The 21,599-nt window shown below is 33.6% G+C and overlaps 1 protein-coding gene across 1 annotated transcript in view; it reads right to left on the bottom strand.

The window, feature by feature from the left end:
• LOC143229237 (uncharacterized) overlaps positions 1-15,624 on the bottom strand; it is a 32,992-nt gene extending 17,368 nt beyond the window's left edge. Inside the window, exons 1-3 of the mRNA XM_076461275.1 lie at positions 15,433-15,624; positions 6,590-6,769; positions 1,894-2,823 (exon numbers count right to left, since the gene is read on the bottom strand). Of these exons, the coding sequence (XP_076317390.1) occupies positions 1,894-2,823; positions 6,590-6,768 (1,109 nt within the window). The 5' untranslated portion in view covers position 6,769; positions 15,433-15,624. The remainder of the gene's footprint in view (positions 1-1,893; positions 2,824-6,589; positions 6,770-15,432) is intronic.
• Positions 15,625-21,599: the final 5,975 nt, after the last annotated feature.

The following is a 21,599-nucleotide window of genomic DNA, read 5'->3' as shown; positions in this document are numbered from 1 at the left end:
TCCAGTTTATACAAAATAAACGCGAACATGGAGTATATATTACACATACAGTTTACATTACATAAACGTAAACGTGGGATTTCCATAATATACATAATATATACAGTTTATATAAAATAAACATGAACATAGGGTATATACACCCTTGTGCAAAATAATTGAAACAAGACGGAATATTACGATTTTTTCAATTTTTTGCGTTTTATTTTTGAGAATCCAAAAATTACTCACAAATTAATACATGATATGACCGCCTTTATTTTTCAGAAGATCATTAATCCGCTTTGGCATCGAGTCCACGAGTTGACTGCAATCTTTACTAATTTTTGGATCGCGGTACCACACCTCAATTATGGCCTCAATTAGCTTATCTTTCGTAGTACAGTCTTTTCCCCGAAGTCTTTCTTTACAAATCGCCCAAATCTTAAATAAGATTTAAGTCCGCAGAGTTTCCAGGCCAGTCCAGTACCTTTATTCGCGTTGTAGTCATAAAATTCTTCACAAGTTTCGATGTGTGGCACGGAGCCAGATCTTGCTGAAAAATGCCAGATCCATCTGGAAATCTCTTTTTCAATTCTGGAACGACTATTCTCTGCAAAACTTCGATGTACTGTAGTCCTCGCATCATAACTTCTACGATATGTAAGCCTCCGACGCCAGAGTAGCTGAAAAAGCCCCAAAACATCTTCTTCAAGGGATGTTTTACGAACTGATTGATGTGAGATTCTCAAAGTTTCTCACCTGGAGTTCTGCGAACATGCAGACTTCTTTGACCCTGTACGAAGAAATGAGTCTTGTCACTGAATAACACCTTCCTCCATTGTTCTTGCGTCCAGTTTTTTTTTTATTTCAGACCCCATTAATACCGTTTTTTCTTCATTGAGTTGGTAAGAAGTTGTTTTTTGCCTGGTTTCCTTGCCCTTCTAACGCAATTTCGAATGACGTAATATTCCTCAAAATTTCGTCATATATCCCAAAAATAGATCGACCGTACTGCAAAACACAGCTAATGACGCCGTCTGTGTGAAAAAAAGACTATTAAAGGAAATCAGCGAGCCTACACCGGCCGCCATGCTGTAAATATTGTAAAATGACCATTTGTTTCAATTAATTTGCACAAGGGTGCAAACATATACTGTTTGCGTGAAATAAACAAAAGTGGGGTACATGTAACACATACATACAGTTTCCACAAAATAAGGTCGGCACACCCAGGTGGTTAGGGCGCTTGACTCGCAATCTCCCACCAAACATGTTCGTTCTTTCAGCCATGGGGGCGGTATAACAGCAAGTCAACAAATTTAAATCCTTGGTATACTATCCAAGAATATATTCATAAATTCATACTTTAACAGTCAGCAATATAACTCACAGTTGAGTAACAGCTCACATGTAACAATTTTTTACTAAAAAGGACAACTTGAACTACACACTGTTTATATTACAACAGTACTGCTTTCATCTAACGGTAATTTATGCACATTTGTAGTTCATAATGAACAATACGGTCCTCTAGCACAACACCAAATTACATGTTCTCATTGTATATCTATGAACAATACACACTATCTTTCGCATACCCCTAGCCTATTATTTATGAAAAATTAACTTCTAACAATTAGTAAGTTATGTCCGCTTGCAGATTAATACTATCCAATTGTACAACTATTGTAGTTATGTTATAGATGTTCCGTAATTTATTAACATATAATTTACCACCATACAAACTCTGTATTGCTTGGAAAACACGAAAAGATACTTCGAAAGAAAAGCATAAGCGATTTGCACTATTCATACTTCATTATCCTGTAATATTAATAACTCATCAACACACATCTCTTTGTTCCTATGCTTTATTACCCTGTAATACTAACCATCATCACAATGACTTACATGTACCCGTGGTTTAGTCGAAAGGAATGGGTGGCCTGATATGGAGGAACGCTGACTTCGTAGGACAGACAACAACGGCAACACAACAGGTCTGAAGCCGCCTGCCGAAGATCTCTATTCAACATGAGAAGTAACGTTGGGTTGACGAAGGCGTGTACGAAGGCTACGTGTAAACTGACCTGATAGGTAAGAGAGGTTGTGTCTAGTCCAGGTTGGGCAAGCGTGATGGTGAAGAGAGGGCCCCAGAAGATGATGTAAGCCACGAGGAGGACAACAAACATTTTCACTCGGTTGAGTCCTTCACGTTCTAATCTGTGTATATAGTTATGTATGTGTTCGTGCTCTCCCGTCTCGCGCTCAGAGCGCACTGATATCATAGTAGTGACCAAACTGGCAACTCTGATGGCCTCTAAATTGGACTTAGTTAAATCACGATATAATTTCCGCAGGTGGACAGCGGTTAGCAGGACACAGAGCATGTTAACGGACACCCATAAGACGTTCAAGACGTAATGGCGCACAGGTCCATACACCATAGGGCACAACTCCCCCTGTCCTGTTTCTCGAGCACCTGAAAGAGCACCACTGAGAAAAGTGGGGCCAAGATTAATCGTGATGCTAGCAAACCAGATAATGAAGAATCCGAAAGCAATACACTGACGACTATCAAGAGGGAACTCAGCTGGTTCAGCACTGGTCTGCCCGGTCTCAAGGGAAGGCTGGTCTGGATCAAGGACCAAAGGAGCATCGTTGATGACAGATGTTAACAAGTTGACTGTAGACACAGTGACTAGCAGTAAAAACGCCGTCTCCAATATGGAGCACTTGGACAAACTTTGACACATCATAACGCTAACAGCCAGCGGAACAAGGAGACTAGCTCGAGCACAGTCTACCAGACCCTGGTGGAATAACAGTCCCTGGGACCATCTGCAATAATACACGAAATTTATTATGACGAATCTGAAAAATTTAACCATCCCAGCCAAAATAATATAAGAAAGCTTACTCAAGATCTGGAATAATTGGCTTTGGCTGTACGTTGTTGTTGTTTTATAATTCTAATAGGAACCTTATCAAGAACTTAAAATCGTTTACAATAACAGAAAACACAAAAATATATGTCTATATGAAAGTTTATGTAGTTTGAAGGTGAAACATGTAATATGTTCATTATATCAGTGAACAATATGCAATAAATAAATATGAAAAATTAATTCTTAATGTTAGTCAAGCTTATCAACGTCATTAGTCACTTTAAAGTTAGCGGTGGGTGTTGCCATCAGGTTACCTTTCTTATGGAAGGAGCTCAAAATTAGGGACAGCGGAAAATAGTTTTAGTTAGTAGCTGTACCATAAACAAACCGTCCATTTGATTATGAATATGCTTTATATAGGTAAAAATTCTACTTTGAGAAGATAAACGTACTATATTTAGTTCAGTAAAAGTTTCGAACTCGACTGATTAAAGATTTTGTTTTTTAATTCCGTATATAGGTTTTAAAGTACTTTTCAATCACTAATAAAATCATCTAAAATAATTTATGTTCTACACCGTTAAAAGAAGCCTAACTGTATTGCTCTGATTTCCCAATCTAATCTGTGCTGAGGAGCCTTCAATAAACGAAACTGCAGTCCACAGCCAAGCATGAAATTATTAGGCCTCTACGTTGTTGGTATTGTTTTTAAATTTCGCACAAAGTTACTCGAGGGTTATCTGTGCTAGCCGTCCCTAATTTAGCAGTGTAAGACTAGAAGGAAGGCAGCTAGTCATCACCATCCACCGCCAACTCTTGGGCTACTCTTTTACTAACGAATAGTGGGATTGACCGTCACATTATAACGCCCCCACGGCTGAAAGGGCGAGCATGTTTGGCGCGACCGGGATGCGAACTCGCGACCCTCAGATTATGAGTCGCACGTCTTAACACGCTTGGCCATGCCGGGCCTGTCTCTATGTTACAGTAACCATTCTTAACAAAGTTTAACCGTCCTTATATATAACCACTAAAAAAAAACCTATAGATGGATCTAATTTTCAACATAAAAATACTTAACCATATTTAGATTCACAAGTAAGATTCCTTATAATTGGTTATAAAGTCTCCACATAATTGTCTTTTATAAAAGAAAAAATAAGTTATAACAAACTCAGCAGTTCTTACTTTAAAACGTATTTTGTTGCACATCTCATATAATTTAATCTGCATTTCAGAACCGAAAAGATACACAATTACTTCAAAATTCCGTAAAAAAAACAACATAAATAGTTCTATAACTCATACTTTTGAAGACGCATAAAAATAAAATTAAAAAACAGTTTCACATATCACTTTGAATCAAAGTGAGACGAGGTTTAGGTAGGATCTTCTGAAAGATGAATAATATTACCTGAAAATAGGACCAGTCATTTAAGTTAAGCTGAAGAGATTCCTAACACAGCTATGAGTATTTTATAAAGAAAACTGTCTTTAGTTTTATGCGAAACTTCGCTCACATAACACTTAAAATATATTTTAGTCTATTTTTTTATTATTTGTTTTAACGCGAAGCTCCACAGTTTGCTATAAACTCTGTGTCAACCTAACGGAATCGTATATTAGCTTTTAGCGTTATAACTCTTTGAACCATTGAACCATTGAAAAACAACATAAAGTATTGGTATTAACGCTAATTTAAAACAAATGTAGCTGTTCAGTTGTAGTACCAAACTCACTTCTTTCGATAAACAGTAGTCAAGGATAACATCTACGTCTTAAAGATTTGTTTCTTTTGTAAAATTTCACGCAAAGCCACTCTAGTCGTCCCTAATTTAGAAGTGACTGACTAGATTGTAGAACAGTGGTAGACAACTTATTTTCATAGTGGCCACAACTGTGGCTAATGAAAACAACGTTGGCCACACTACTCCAAAAAAAAAAAAAAGAAATATGTTAGTTTAATCAAATTAATTGTATTTCAACTAACTTTCAGTGTGAAAATTGATGAGGGTTTTCATCAACAAGTTTCGTGAAATTTGGCTTAATATCTATGCTCAATAAGCATCTTAACTCTGCCTCTAAATTGATGTCAGTAAGCCGAGATCTGTATCTAAATTGGAGAAAAACTAGCGTAAAAAATGTTGACTCACACACCCATGTGGATTCAAACATGGAAAATAACTTTAAAATTGTTATCTTTAAATTTAGAAAACTTTCATTTATCAGAATAATGACCCACATTTCTCTCATAGAACATTTCTGTTTACCTTTTATGAGTTCTACACTTTGCAGGATGAACATCCCGTCTTCAAATCTACACTTCTCCAAAGACAAAAAAGATATAATTTCCTTACTGAAATTTCCTAAGCTATATTAAAATGGATCATGCAAAATTTAAAATATCAATTTCAAATTTTTGAATTCAGAGAAACGTGATTCAATTTTTTAAATAGATTTTTGATCCAGTTCACATACAGATCATCTTTAGCATCAGATAATTCATAGTCTTTATTATTTTCTAGAAAACTATTTAACTTTGCAAAATGTGTCAAACCATACTTTCGTAATTGTTCCGCAAGGAGGTTTAGCTTTAATTGAAATTCATGAGTAGATTGTGATTGCTCGCTTATTATTTTACCTCTTCTCTGAAGCTTCGTATTCAAATTATTCAAGGGAGCCATCATGTCGCACAGAAAGTGTAAATCACACTGCCATGACAAAGTTTCAATTTCAGGGAAATTTTCAATGTTATCTTTTTCAACAAGATACTTTTTATTTCAGGAAATAAGGAAGTAAGTAGTTCCAAGACTTTTCCTCTACTTAACCATCTTGCATTTGCAAAATCAGTAAGATAATCAAAAGTACAGTCACTGCTTTTCTTCAAATACCCAACAAACTGTCGATGGATGAGAGAGCTTCCACTTCTCACATAATTCACAATTTTTACAATAATGTCCATCAAATTTTTCAATCAGACATCTGAGCACATAAACTTCCCTGATGCAAAATGCATTGGAAAGATGGCAGTGTAGACTTCATATTATCTTCAATTAAATGCTACTTTAAAAGAGTGACAAGTCTTAATTTCACCCCAGTCATGGCAGGAGCATCGTCTGTTGTGACAGAAAAACAGTTTTTTAAAATCAGGATTGATTTTTTGACATTTCAAGAAATTTTTCAAAGATGTTTTTTCCACATGCTCGATCTCGTAATCAGCAAAGATCAAGCATTTCTTCCTTCACTTAAAGATCTGAAGTTACATATCGAACCCAAAATTGCAACCGTGCAGTGTCACTAACATCTGTGGCCATGGAGTTGCCCACCCCGGCTCCAGAGGGAAGACTAGCGAACACCACTAACAGCTAACTCTTCAGTTGTTCTTTTAGCAATAAAAAGTTTGATTGACCATCATGTAATAACACCTTATTATAAAACATTTCTAACTTATACAGATATTTTTTAAGTTATGGAAATAACTTTCGTGTGTTAAAAGGATAAATGTGTTTCGTGACGGGATTAAAACTCATCACCCAAAGAGTGCGAGTTGCTAGACCTAACCACCAAGCTACACCAGCTTTTCAAAAGAAATACATTTTAAAAATCAAACAAACTGCTGTCCTGTTCTTAATCGTAAAGAAAGATTAATTGTGATGTTAAATATTCACTTATCAAACCTCTAATACAAACATGTTTTCTTTCAAACCCAAACTCATTACCTTCTTAAGGGGCGTTTTAATACAATGAGCATCATTAAAAAGACGTTTGCTCCAACGCCCAACACAGCGATGATGAAGAGAGCTGCTGCCTCTGTTGTCTGAGCTGGATGACAGGAACCGAGCTGGTTCGTAGATGTAACGTTATTAGGATTACTAGGGCCAAATCGGACCACGTTCATCCTGTTGAAAGAAACACGTATTATATAGAAAGAGCATTCAAGAATTCAACTAAGTAAAAGATTTAAAACAGTTCTCTTAATAGGTTAATCTCATTGGACATAGTCCATATCGTTAGGGGAGTGGTGTACCTACAAACTTCAAAAAGCGTCAAACTACTTCCATAGAAAAGTTTAATTACGGTATCTATTTCCCAAAACGTTTAAATCTACTTTCGTGAGATATACATAAATATACATCCACTCCTCACGACATACTTTACTCCTAGATGAGTTACATTACAAAGGAAATGGATCTGATCTCGTAGAATGTTGTAATTATACTGCAACTGCACTTCAAAAATGTGAATTCATTCCAATGGAACCTGTTGTACTCACAAATAAGCTGCATGCGGATAAAATGGATTTACTCTGATAGAATTTGCTGTAATGATACATCAGCTGCATTGTAAATAATTATTATTTCACATCAGGTTTTTTCGTGGTTTTTTGTCTTTCTCCAATTTCGTGTCAATGTTAATTATTAGTTATGGAATACCTTACCTTTATTTTAGGTCTTTGTACTAAATATGAGGAAGTGCTGTGTTCAACGTCTAGTCTTTTACTTATAGTAAAGTGGTTTGTTCTCATTTCATTGATCTATTTAGAAGGTAAGTAAATCTAAAGTTTAATTATTAGCTGTGCTTGAAAAGTAAAAACATCTTTGTATTTAAGGTGAAAATGTGTACTTTCTCTTGCGTTTGGTCTATTTATTAATCATTAGATACTTAGATATAAAACTGTAAGTTGTTTCGCTTCTACTTATGTATTCTCTAATACAGTTGATAACTGTTTTTTAATGATGAAATAACTTACTAATACTTTTTCCTTATGTTAAAATTAATTAAATTTCTACTTCCTCGTACAATTCAGTCTCTGTATCATATCTATATTTTCGCTATATTGGTGTTAATGAACTGTATTATTCCTGTTTGTTAATTTATATTTATAAGTCAACTCATTCGTATGTTGAGTTTTGATATTATAGCTTGTCGAGTTATTCATTCGTTTTTAGTCGTTATGTCATACAGTTGTAAAGGTTTCCATTTCTTTCTCAGGTTAGTTGTCTTAATTCCCTTGTTTTTTTCATCCTTGATGTTACTGGAAGTTCAACTGTTGCGTCATTGTCGTGTAGCGTCCAGAGGTTTCTTGTTCAAAGTAACAAAACTTTTTGAAGTAAGTTAAACATAACTTCTGTGCTTCCACATGAAATACCTTCCAGACACACATTCTTCCTCTGTGGCAACATCATGTTGTGTACACAAACTTTCTGAAGGTGGTTTAAAATATTCTTCATCAGTAGTTGTTCTTTTCAACCCATCTTATCCATTCATCTCTATAGGTACCTGCCAACATATATTACCAGATCGAGCAGTGGTAGTTGTAGAACCAGTGATAATAACATGTTACAAAGCTTCCCATCAATGAGCTCACTGACTCATACATGGTGTCTTTAAAAAACATCTCCTTATTTTATCTCATTTTCAAAATATTGTCTCCTTAGTTTATCGTTAATGAATAATTTATCACAATCTCGGATACAATGTTCTCAATTTCCGCATTTAAACATTTTTTTCTGTCGTACGTTTCGGATCAGTTTCTATTTTGTGAAGACTTTAGTGTTAAGTTCCTGACAACACATCCACTTAAGTTGCAACTGAAACATCTGTCCTGCGACTAACTATGAATATCCTACTTGGACAACTCTCTAATTAAAAGTTTTTGACTACAGTTTCTAGCAGGACACTCATCTAATTTGCAACGGAACAGTTTCTATCACGTGATATACTTTTCCCATTCTAAGTTAACTCTCGCTTAAGTAATTTCTTGAGTTCTTCTATACTTCTAACAGAGATTACTTGATCTGATAATCTTATGCTTCATGGATGGTGCCTCTAACTGTCTGTCTGTAAATGTAATTGAATCAAACTCTGTTGTCAACTGAGCAGCTGCCTCTATAATTATTTTGATTTAGTCTAATTCACATATCTGTATTCGTTATAGTGACTATGAATTGCTAACAAATTCATAATTTCACACGGAGCGTTTTGATAGGATAAAGAAGTATCTTTTTTTTACATCTTTAACAAACTCAGCTCAGATCCAGTATTTTCTCTGAACTGCTGGTGTTCAAGAATTTTCTCTGAACGTCTGGTGTTTGGTATTAACACTTTTACTGATAAGCAGAGAACAAAGTTACGACCTTACTAGGTCATATTTTGTTAACCTGAAGATGACCTAGGAAGGTCGAAACTTTGTTTTCTGCTTATCAATAAAAGTGTTAATACCAAACACCAGACGTTCAGAGATACATTTTTATTTCGAATGGGTTTCTTGTCAACAACAAGTGTTTTCTCTTTAATTTGTTTATTTTGATGTTACATCTCAAAACCTGTTTGATAATATGACCTCACTACCTAATTGTTATTAAGGATCTGACTTTGAAGGTTGCCTAATGTTGTTAAAACTGTTTTATCAAGTATATCAAAATTAATGCTTTGTTTTCACAACTACATGTATTAACTTTGAAATTTATTTCAAACTGTGCCACTGTGCCTGATATTCCTTTCATGAGACCTTTCTATCATACTGTGTCAGTTTTTCTATTGGGTAAGAGAATAATAAGGGCATATTAAATTCCATAACAATATGTAACACATTTTTTACTTTTTCTTATTCCTGGGCAAAAAGTGTTATTTCCCAATTGCTTACGCCTAAAGTAAATGGAAAAGACCTATTTTTCTCTAAACATTTTTATATAAAGTTAGTGCAAATACATGTAAATCTTGATTCATATGTTGTTTTATTCAGACCTTATGTAAATGAAAATGTACAAATTTGCCCGTAGAAAATAGGTTAATTTCTAAATTTCATTATCCAGGTCACAAAAGCGAAGTTTGAAGGGAATAATGGCCATTTTATGAATTTTTACAATATAAGTAATTAAGAAATAACACATAGTATCCAGGAACAAAAGTTGTGTTACGTAGTGTAATCTAATGAAATAGCGGTGAAGCTGGAGTAGTCCAGGAAGAAGCCCTTGTTATCATGGGTAGTGCAACAATAGTAATAGCAAGTATAGACAAGATGTATTTTCCTATTCAATAATGTATAGGCAACCGTATTTGAGGTTGGAATTCTTAAGCAGATGCAAAGAAAAGTGTAGACGGTTTTATCTTTGCATTTGCTAAATCAGTTAATATATATTTTATTCTAGAGTTGGAGATCTTACATACGTATCGTATGACATTTCTTTGTGTGATATAAATCTTATGTATTTCATTGGTGTCCTTTTCTTACTTTCTTTTTACTCCACTGATGTCGTTTTGTACTTTCCCATTTACCTCTTTGATGTCCTTTTGTTGTTCTCAGATTTTGTTATTATAATCTTTCTGGACATTTTTGAGAGCTTACTTGTTTTATCTTCATTTAAATAGTTTTTTATTCTTCAGTTTTGTCCATATAATTCTTTTTCAATCTCGATTTCCTTTCTTTTTAATTTTCTGCCTCTTTATACTAGTTTTTATTTTAATTTGATGTCTCTTGTTTTCGAGTTCTTTATTTAATTACTTGTATTTTTCTCCGTGATTGTCTTCTCGTCTTTCCTCTATTTCAGCTTTTCCAATACATTTTCGATACCACTTCGAGCACATAATCTTTTAAACTTTTCTTTGGATTCTATTTCATTTTTACCAAAATAACCTCACTCCTAATAACAATGTTGTAATAGTTTCTTTTATTAGACACCTTTTTTTGGATTATTCACTTGAAAAAATAATGCAAAACTCTTTCCACTTAATGCTATTGAAAGCATTTAAATTCTTCAACTACATGCTTTAAAAGTTAGCTTAAACTAGTGTTTACCGATAGGACTAAGTTCACATTAGTTGCTAACACAACAATTTCATTTACACACTAATTTTCTCTCTTAAATAGGACGCTTTATTGAACCTCTAGTACAAAAAATGTACAAAACTGAAATAACTGTCAGACACAAACATCTATATTTATGTATTGTCTAACAAATCTACTCTCCAATGTCTAAATAATTACTGGCTACATTTACAGATGAACCCACTCTAACTTAACATACTTTCTTTATGATTCAAATAATTTCCTGAACTTTTAAGACTATTTTAGTAATTAACCACTGCAATCTTGTTATGTCAAATCACACTTTGATCAAAACAAACCTCCAGTAACATTTAGTTACGCATTAAGGAGTCTTCTTTCTACTTTTTTTTATTGTTTATTGACAATTCAGATTTAGTAACTAATAATTTACCGTTTTGTGAATTCAATCAAATAAAATGATTGTTTTTTCTAGCAATTTGTATTTCAAATTACCAAGAAATAAGCTTATCACAATTTTAAATAAGTTTTAAACCGTTTTGTGAAAAAAATTTGAAAAGTGATAATTCTTGTTAATTGTCATGCTTTATTTTCTTACAATAAACATATTATAATATGCTTGTTTGAAGTTTGCGCAAAGCTACACGAAGGCTAGCCGTCTCTAATTTAGCAATGTAAGACAAGAGGAAAGGCAGCTGGTTATCATCACCCACCAACAACTCTTGAGCTACTCTTTTATTAACAAAAAGTGGATTAGCCGTCACATTATAATGCCCCCACGGCTGAAAAGGTGATCATGTTTGGTGTGATGGTAGCCGAACCCGTGACCCTCGGATTATAAGTTGAGTGTATCTTAACCACCTGGCCATGCCAGACCGGGTTAATATGAAATACCTAAGGCTAATAAGAAAGAGTGAAATGCTTTGAAGGGGCTCAGTTATATCAATGATAAAGCAATTTTCAAGGAATAACCTATAGCACCAAAGTAAAGGCCATATTACATGACGATTATGAAGTTGTTAAGTAAGATTTCAATCTCATAACAGCAATAATTTACATAAAACTTTTTTAAAATACAATAAACTCAAGATCATTATAATTATTTATTGTTGTGCGTTTAATAATACAAGTCCAGTAGGTTGTTATAATACTTAATATATTTTACTAAGAAGGTATTAAATTACGCTGATTGTATAACTATCGCAAAGGCTTTTTATCAATGTTTGATTGTGTTCTTTTATAGAATTTCTTGAAACTTTATGTAAATAAATTAACTAAAATACAGCTATGAATTCGTGAATCCAGTTAATAGGCGAATTTTCATAAAGATGAATATTTAGCTAGTTTGAGGTTGAATCACATTTTGTTTCTACAAGTGTAGAAAAAATATTTAAATAAGAAATTAAGTTGGAATGAGATCACCAAAAAGTAGGGGAACGAGGCAGGAATGGGCATACTAACATTACAAACTTTGATAGTTTTTGGCTTTTGCTGATATATTTACTACAGTTTTTATTCCATCTAGTCTGAGTGGCAACGTTTTCTTTGGCTGGATTAATGGCTAAAGCTTGTTTTGCATATTGAGCATTATCATTTCTAACATCATCTCTATTCTTGAAGTAATTATTTCTTCAGAGGGACAAAGAATATTCATGGGTATCAACATAATATTCTTCTTATTTTCTCTCGTTTTATTTCCCTGAAAGGCATATTTTAAAAATCGCACTCTTTCAAATACAGTTTTAAATATCAGAAAGTCACACTTAGTTTGAAAGCAATGCAAATGTAAATTATACAACTAAGCATTATTTTTTATTTCCAGAGCACTCAAACAAAGTCCTGCCAGACTTCAGCAGTGATAGGATTCGTCCTCACGTAGGAGACTCTCGTCTTAGGTACCAAGTACTATGTGTCCAACACAGAATCCTTGAGTCAGATGTATAGAAGTGAAAGCTTCACTGTCGAAGCTAGAACCTAATTCTAGAATATCTACACAGCCCACGTTTTTATATATGGCTGATACACCTGCAGATTTATCATGTAGCACGTGCGCTTAATCAATAGTGCACCACACGTAATATAAGGATGTATTGTTACATGGCAACTCACAGAACGGGCTCGTAATAACAGAACATGGCTACTAATGTATTGTTAGTTCGTGAATAGTGTAGTAAAATGGTGGGCCCGGTATGGCCAAGCGTGTTAAGGCGTTCGACTCGTATTCCGAGGGTCGCGAGTTCGAATCCCGGTTGCACCAAACATGCTTGTCCTTTCAGCCGTGGGGGCGTTATAATGTTACGGTCGATCCCACTATTCGTTGGTAAAAGAGTAGCCCAAGAGTTGGCGGTGGGTGGTGATGACTAGCTTCCTTCCCTCTAGTCTTACACTGCTAAATTAGGGACGGCTAGCGCAGATAGCCCTCGAGTAGCTTTGCACGAAATTCAAAACAAACAAACACACAGTAAAATGGTTACTGTTATTACCAAGGGTATAAATAAAATGCTTTTAGCCAAGGCAGTGTAACTCAATCATGTGCATTTAGATTTGTATACATGAAGGAAGAAGAGAGCTTTGCCTTTTCAACAACGTTAGTCAGTCATTCTGATAGTCAGATTAACAAATTTGTGGTTTTGTGACATTTTTGTTTTCACTCTGTAGACTTTCTCAAGTGCCTTGGTTACCCTGCAGTTCGTTTGCTTACTTCTCAACGGTGTATGTAAAGTGCTCATAAAGTTGTCTTTATATAATGTTTGCAATTTAGTTGAAATTTTAATTTGTTTTGCACATTTTGCACATCTAGCCCATTTATACTATAAGTGATACTCTTATTTACACTGGAACGCCCATTATATTTAGTGTTGACGTAGATTACTAATACCATAAGGTAATAGGAAACATCAGCCTGTTGATTACTGAACCAAAATGTATTTTCAATAGAGATACCTCAGTTAAGCTATTACTAAGAGACGCATGAGTTCCTTCATACTGACTTATATTTGAAGTGATAATTATACCTCACTTCTCTTTAAATATTTTATATCAGAATAAAGAACAGTTTCTTTACTGTTTTTTATCATTATGCTAGAAATGGTGAGCCTCATTATATCTGTTTTGAAATTTTTATAAATCGAATTGATATATTTTATAACTTTTATTTTTTATGTGCATTATAAGTAGTAATAGAATTATTCTTCTGTAACATTTCAGTATTATTATACTACTGACAACTTTACGCTTCTTTGTTGTGTGTTTTACGATGTAAACACTTCGCTTCTCGTAATTTACGTTACAGAATGTAAACATGTAGGATTTTCAATGTGGTAAAACGATATACAACGAAGCGTAGGAAGGCGAATAGACCTTGAGAACAGAGGTACTTTATATAACGATTAGGCATGAAGAAGTCGTCCTTCAATAAGACATATCTGGCTTCATTTAATAGTCCTCGTTTAGAGTACAGAGCTTGAAAACATGTTTTTAAAGCATCTGCTTACGTTTTATTTTGAATCAGTCGTTCGTTCCTTTGCTCATTGATCGATATAACCATGTTGAACATAATGATGGAATAAATCGAATTTCTGTTCCTTTATAAAACCTAAGTTTGTTTGTTTTTTACAGACACAATCATATATCTATTATATTTCTTATTAGGTATGCAAAATTTTCAACCATTTTGATGGACAAAGTCGTGAAGAATTATAAAGATCGAGCTGCTGATATATTGGACTTAAACTGTTCTAATTATTCATGTTAAGATAGTTTAAAGACTAATATTGAGACATGATATGAATTATGAAACGTATTTGCCTAAATTTCATACTGTTTTGAACTGAATAACACAGTTTAGATCAGACACGCCCTTCATCGTTTAATTCATAGGTTTTCTTGTTTCTGTCGAACGATTAAGGAGCTAAAGGAAATAATTACCTCAACAGGAAACTAGCTTTCAAGTCATCAGTATGTGACTGTCGTTCAAACTTGGCAAAAATGCTTTCTGACTAGCACACACGTCTAAGAACATTTTTGGGAATGCTGACTCATATTATCAATAATTAAAGAAACATAAACCGAAATAGGACGAAAACAGGCTATCTTATTAAACAGAATATTCTGAAACTGATTAGGGGAAAAAGTATTGTAGACATTATGTTGTCAAAATAGTGAAAACACTAATAGTGTTTTATGTCTAAAAATATGTTTAAGATAGCTGTTCTACAAACAATCTAAAAATGTGTTTAAGATAGCTGTTTTACAAACAATCTAAAAATGTCTTTAAGATAGCTGTTTACAAACATTGTTTTCAGAATAAACATAAAAATTGATAACATTTGTGTTTGAAGTTTTGTTCTAAATAACATTTTAAACCATTAAATGATTTATAAAGATGCCGTTAAGTTGGAAATCACTCCTAGTTTTTGGCTTCTAAGATGTACCTTCAGAGTTGAAATTCTCTACCAACATGACGTTTAGATTAAGACTGAGGTAAAACATTACATATATACAGATGTGTGTGTTTCTAGAAGAACGATAGTGAGCTTTATTTCTTATTAATGAATTATTTTTGAATTTTAAAGTATATTTTTTTAACTTTGATTTTATTTCCTGCTATAAAATTGTTATTAATGATAAGTTAGACAAGTGCTACGTATTCGAATACACATTTAACTACAGTATTGTTGCGAAGATTGCGTATTAACATCACTGTTAAGATTGAAGCAAGAATTAATTTTCATTTTAACTAACAAAACTTTATGGATTATAGAAATGTTGACGAACCTGAAACGTTTCACCTTTTATGGAAAGCAGTTTTGATATGTATGGACTTCTTATCTGAAAACACGGTCTCCCGACAGAAGCTTCAAGTCTATTTCAGCGGCGGTTGATCTAACGCACGTTCTGCTTCCTTCGAACTGCATTGCACAATTTTACCACATCGACTGTTCATAAAGAAATCGGGCGGTGGCGAATATTAGCACGCAAGATATTCTTTAGTGGCGCGTGCTCAGTTGCTGCTTTTTTTTTTTTTCCATAAGGATAAGAAGGTGGTTAATAGTGGGATGATCATCAGTTGCTCTGCAGCCAGTCAAACACCCTTGTGGTTTCTGATTGATAGTTATCGCCTAAACTTGAAGATCTAATACGGAAAAAAAAAACCAACAAAAAAGTTGTTAATATGTGGATCTAGAAAGGAAAAGTTCTTGCCCATCTGGGAGGACGAACGAACTATTAAGAGAAGACACCAGCCCGAAATTGAATTAGTTTTCAGAGAATATTTTCTCATTAATCGTGTACTGATGGGAAGAAGAGGTCTGTATGTAGTGCACCCTGTTGTCTTCCCAACTGAAAAGCAAAATGGTTCGTGCAAGGAAGGAATTTCGTTTTATTATTGTGTGGAATCACAAAACACATTTATAGAAATGAGATTATGAGTTATATGCTGCAGGTTTTATTGGAGGGGCATTAGCAGAATACAATAAAAAAGAGATTATAAAAATGCCCAGGAAAGACATTATATTTCAACTGATTGTACGTTTAAAAAATCGTAAGATATTTAATTGCTTTGTGTATCCATAACTAAGACAATGCTTCTGTGTAAACCAGTTATTCCGTTGTAAAAAGTGCAAAATAAAGAAATGTTTACATAACTCCCGGACGGCATGGCCAGGTGGGTTAAGGCGTTTGATTCGTCATCTTAGGGTCGCAGGTTCGAATCCCCGTCGCACCAAACATGCTTGCCATTTCGTTGGTAAAAGAGTAGTCCAAGAATTGGCGGTGGGTGATGATGACTAGCTTCCTTCCCTCTAGTCTTACACTGCAAAATTAGGGACGGCTAGCGCAGATAGCCCTCGAGTAGCTTTGCGCAAAATTAAAAACAAACAAACAAATACATATCCCCATTGAAACAATGCTAAAATCATAGGTTTCATTCCTCTCAATAGGCCGAGAACAGATAGCCAATTGAGTAGCTTTGCGCTAAAACAATAAAAAATGGTTTCCAGTTAAAAGTTTAATGTACTTAATATATTACGGATGTTGTAAAATTTGTTAAATTAAACAATCGTGTTTTAGCAGTTTACCTTAATCTTACATATAGAAATATCATAGATGTATTACTTCGTATATCTCAACAAAAATATTTTTGCCTAGATAATTAAAGTTTCAGCAAGTCTTTGCTTCACATTTAGTATGACTATAGTTGTATAGATCCATCCCAGCTACCACTATATCTTATGCTATACATAATGAAACTATAATTAATTAGCTTTGTATACCTTGACACATATATAGTAAACTTTCTCACGTCATCTTGTGAGTAGAGTGTTTGTACTATGTTTTTCTCATAATAAACAAAAACTATGCATCGCAAATTAAATTTAATACAATTGCTTCCTTGGTTTGTTAGTAACTAAACACAAAGCTACACAAACTATCTGCGTTCTGCCCACCATAGCTGTAGAAATCCGGTTTCTAACGTTGTAAGTTCGCAGACATGTCGCTGTACCACTAGGTGACGAGATATGATTGTCCTATCTGAAATAAAAGTGTTAATAAAAGGTTTTAGCTTACAAATTTCATTTACTTTGTTGTATTTTGTGTGTTATTTAATCATTTCACTATGAATATCATTGTAACCAGAACAATACCACATTTTTTGCGGAATATATTTAAAATAAACTAACAACAACATACTGCTAATTTTGTTTATTTGGCCTTTTTTTTTTGTTATGATCTTTTAGTGATACATATAAACATGCCTTCCTGGATCAGCGGAAACATAGAGCTTTATAACGCTAAAAATTATGTTTCAATACTTAGGTGAACATAACACAGATAGTTAATTGTGTGCCTTTGTGCGTTAGGACAAATAGAGTAAACATTATTTTAATTGGGAAGTAAACAAGGGTGTGTTTGTGTGTTTTTCTTATAGCAAAGCCACATCGGGCTATCTGCTGAGCCCATCGCGTGGAATCGAACCCCTGATTTTAGGGTTGTAAATCCGTAGACATACCGCTGTACTAGCAGGTGGTGGGAAGTAAACAAACAAATTTAAAGAGTTTAGTTTGGCTCGTTTGTTTACTTTTTGCATTTCGCGCAAATCTACTCGAGTGCTATCTGCGCTAGCCTTCCCTAATTTAGCAGTGTAAGACTAGAGGGAAGGCAGCTAGTCATCACCACTCACCGCCAATTCTTGGACTACTCTTTTACCGACGAATAGTGGGATTGACTGTAACGTTATAGCGCCCCCACGGCTGAAAGGGCGAGCATGTTTGGCGCGACGGGGATGCGAACCCGCGACCTTCAGATTACGAGTCGCACGCCTTAACACGCTTGGCCATGCCAGGCCTGAAAATATAGAATTTAGAGAAATTCTTTATAAAAAAAACCAACAAAAACGAAGACATTTGAGTTAATTTTGAAACTACCCGATAACATTCAGTACGGCATTCATTACAATCGTCCAGCTTTCAGTAAAATATTTATAACTTTTTATGTTGCGACTTGTAAAATTATAATTATAAATATACACATTGTTTACTCTAATAAAACGAAGCATATCTGACCAGTATAAAAAGAAGCATTTGCAACTGGTACAAAAGTGCTTAAAAAATTTCTACATTTCTGCGATGCTCGAATGACTTCTGAGAGCTTATGTTGATAACAAAGAACTTGAAAATATTTAAAGTATGAAAATCTCTACTTTCAAGAATTAACTTAAAAGTTTGTTTAGTAGCTGTACATAGACTGTGGTGCAGGTTACCCAGCCATTTTTGTTGTAAGCTTCAATGTTTGAATGTCTTCAAACAGATATTTGGCCAGTAGCGGTAAAAAACTGATAAGATCTCTCTTGCTCTTTGAGCCATCTCGTAGCACAGCAGTATGTGTGCGAACTTACAATACTAGAAAACGGATTTCGATACTCATGGTAGGCAAAGCAAAGATAGCCCATTGTGTAGCTTTATGCTTAACTTCAACCAAATAAACAAATATACTTTCCCTTTCAAGAATACACATAAAAACAGTCCTATTACCTGCTTAGGAGATTTTTTAGTAGATTTGACGGGGTTTGAATAAAATATTTATAACCATTTTTCCTGTAGGCTTGTGGAACAAGAATAATATGAATATTGGACTGCTTATAAGGCGAAGATTTTATTAAATAATCAGGTTATAAAATTAATGGCCGTCTTATAATCGAGGCCGACTACAGGGTCCGTTCTAGCCTTTCGTATTTCCGAATATATAGATAGCATCCCTGTACACATGTGCACCAGTCGTGCACATGTTTTGCTCAAGGTCATCGCTGATTATTCTAACTAATCCATCTGTGGATTGTTCAGTTATAGTACTGATTTTGCGAACCTAAAAAAAAAGCACATTGCCTTTGTGCTATATACTTTTTATATTTAAATAGTTTACTTCTTATGTATTAAAACTTAAATAATATTAATGCTGTAATTATCATTGTGTTTCTTTTACCTTTAAAATTTAGAAGATTCTGAAACGTTTGATAAATATTTCCTGCTATTAAATTCGTGTTTTGCTGTATCATTAGGTTATGCTTCCCGAAAAATGATTTATTCTTAAATATATACCCTAAAGACACACATATACAGATGTAGGCACAAACTAGATGTTCGTATTTGCATTTTTTTTCGAAAAAATCAAGAAACAATTCTTGGTTTCAAATTACTGTTTTTTCTGTTATGACGTCTCACGTTATTTATTAAGTTAATGGATATGAAACTGTCTACTATTAACCGTTATTTTGTGTACGATATATTGTATTATTTGTGGAATTAATAGGTGCCTAGTTATCTATTATATTTATACTTTTTCATTGTAAAACGGTTTTCTGGTATATAATGTCTATAGATCGGTGTTTTGTACGACATTACATTACAATAAGGCTGATAACCATTTTAAATAAATCTTTCATATTTGGTTCTTTATGTACGAGTTTCCATTGACAAAAGTAAAGCAGCACCTCTACCTCACACCTTGTATGTTGCTAACGCTAACCAATGAAATGGTGAGGAACTAAGATTTATATTATTAATTCTTTCGTCCGAAATGCTTACTATGTCTTGTACTCGGTTATTATTTGAATATTTAGTAGCTTATTTTCTAAATATTAGTCCACAAGAATGTTCCAGATTGGAAATATGACCTGCTTGATTGATGAAAATACTGAAATACAAGTTTTTAGAAAATTAGCAAAAGTTTGTTGCATATATGATTTCCCATGTTGACTACAAAATTAAAATAAAAAAACCTGTTATCGATAATCTGATTCATAAGTGTTTAACATTCTCACATAATGCACCGTTGTTGAGAATGTTAGCAAGTCGAGTACAGTTCCATTAGAAGTGTTATTTTACACTTAAATATTGAGTGTAACAATTTACACAATTCTTACAACAACTGCTAAAAACTTTCATAAAATATTTCTAAAAATTTAACAGACAAACACAATCTCTCACTAACTGTATAGTGTTTGAAAAGTATTCTTTTTTCAAATAATTTTAACAAACACCTAAATTATTTTTGCATTTTATTTGAATGTGACTATGAAAATGCAAGTTGCTTTCAGCGACATCAGCTTACAAAACGATAATTTACTATTTTGGTTACAACAGTAATTTAATATATGAGAGTGAATTACACTGCGATAATTTTTGTTGAAAGTGACAGATAATTATTTCTCAAAATATCCAAAGGTGTTGTTAATATAAATGCATTCAGCAAGTCATCTGTGTTGGATTGAATGATAACATTAACATTGACGTAGAACAGAAATTTCTATAGATGTTATGTTTTAAATTAATCATTCATATTTTCAATTAAAAACAGTGAATCAAAAGTGTAGTGTAAGTTATCAAAAGCAATATATCAAATTTATACCATATGAAAATGTTACCAGTCTTTTCGAGGATTAGCTTGAAGGAAGCATAACATAACTAAAATTTTACAGGTTTCTATAGCCTTTACGTTGGTCAGTTTGTAGATGAATAACATTTCAACCGTTGAGCTTATATATATGTGTGTTTATACATATATATTTATTTATTTTTATTACAGCTATAAACTACCGAACTTACCACATTGTAAAAAATATCAATTTAAAATCTTAAGCTCTTATGGCTAATAATATAAAATACCAAATACCTTCGACAATGTCGAGATTGTGCAATTATTCGTGTGATTTTAAGTCAATGATTAATAATTTAGAAAGTCGTTTTCATTATTTGTTTTCAAGAAAACACTGCGATACTCTTTAAGACACAACTAAAAACAGTTGTTGTTTTTGTAAATCATAGGTAGGAAGCAGTTTAAACTTTTATGGCTGAGCTTTACCGGACAAGAAAGAAGCTTTTTCAAAAAAGTGGGAAACATATCCAGAACTGTAAAATATAAAACATATAAGCTATGATTGTCTGTGAGCTTAAATCACGATGGCCATCATTTATAAGAAACATCCACCAGGAGTTCGTAATATCCTGGCCGACTTGGACACTAATTTCATTTTTGCGTGGCTTGCAAGAGCCTTTTATAATCTTTACTCCCAGTTGGACGCTAAAACAATCACATTTTTCACAGAACATATAAATGTATATTATATTTTGGTCAACTTGGATATTAATGTATGTTGTTATCACATGATCCTCATGCTTTTTGATATTATAGCGTTTTATTACTAATTCTAAGAACTCATGAATGGAATAAAAATAAATGCTATAATATGTTAAGCATACTACGTGTGCTGTATTCAATAGTAACTCAGCCTTTCGCACAATACTTGGACTCAACTGGGATATTAAAAAAAATTAGTAGTTGTCTCGGCGCCAGATATATACAAGATTAGTAAAAAATTGTTAGTTTAAAAGGAAAAATAAGGATTGTCAAAAAAGTCCAGAAACAAGATTCATCAAAATTCAAAGATT

The sequence above is a fragment of the Tachypleus tridentatus genome, chromosome 10 (genome assembly GCF_004210375.1).
Source record: "Tachypleus tridentatus isolate NWPU-2018 chromosome 10, ASM421037v1, whole genome shotgun sequence".
Taxonomy (NCBI): Eukaryota; Metazoa; Arthropoda; class Merostomata; order Xiphosura; family Limulidae; genus Tachypleus; species Tachypleus tridentatus.
This window is presented reverse-complemented; position numbering and strand designations above follow the sequence as displayed.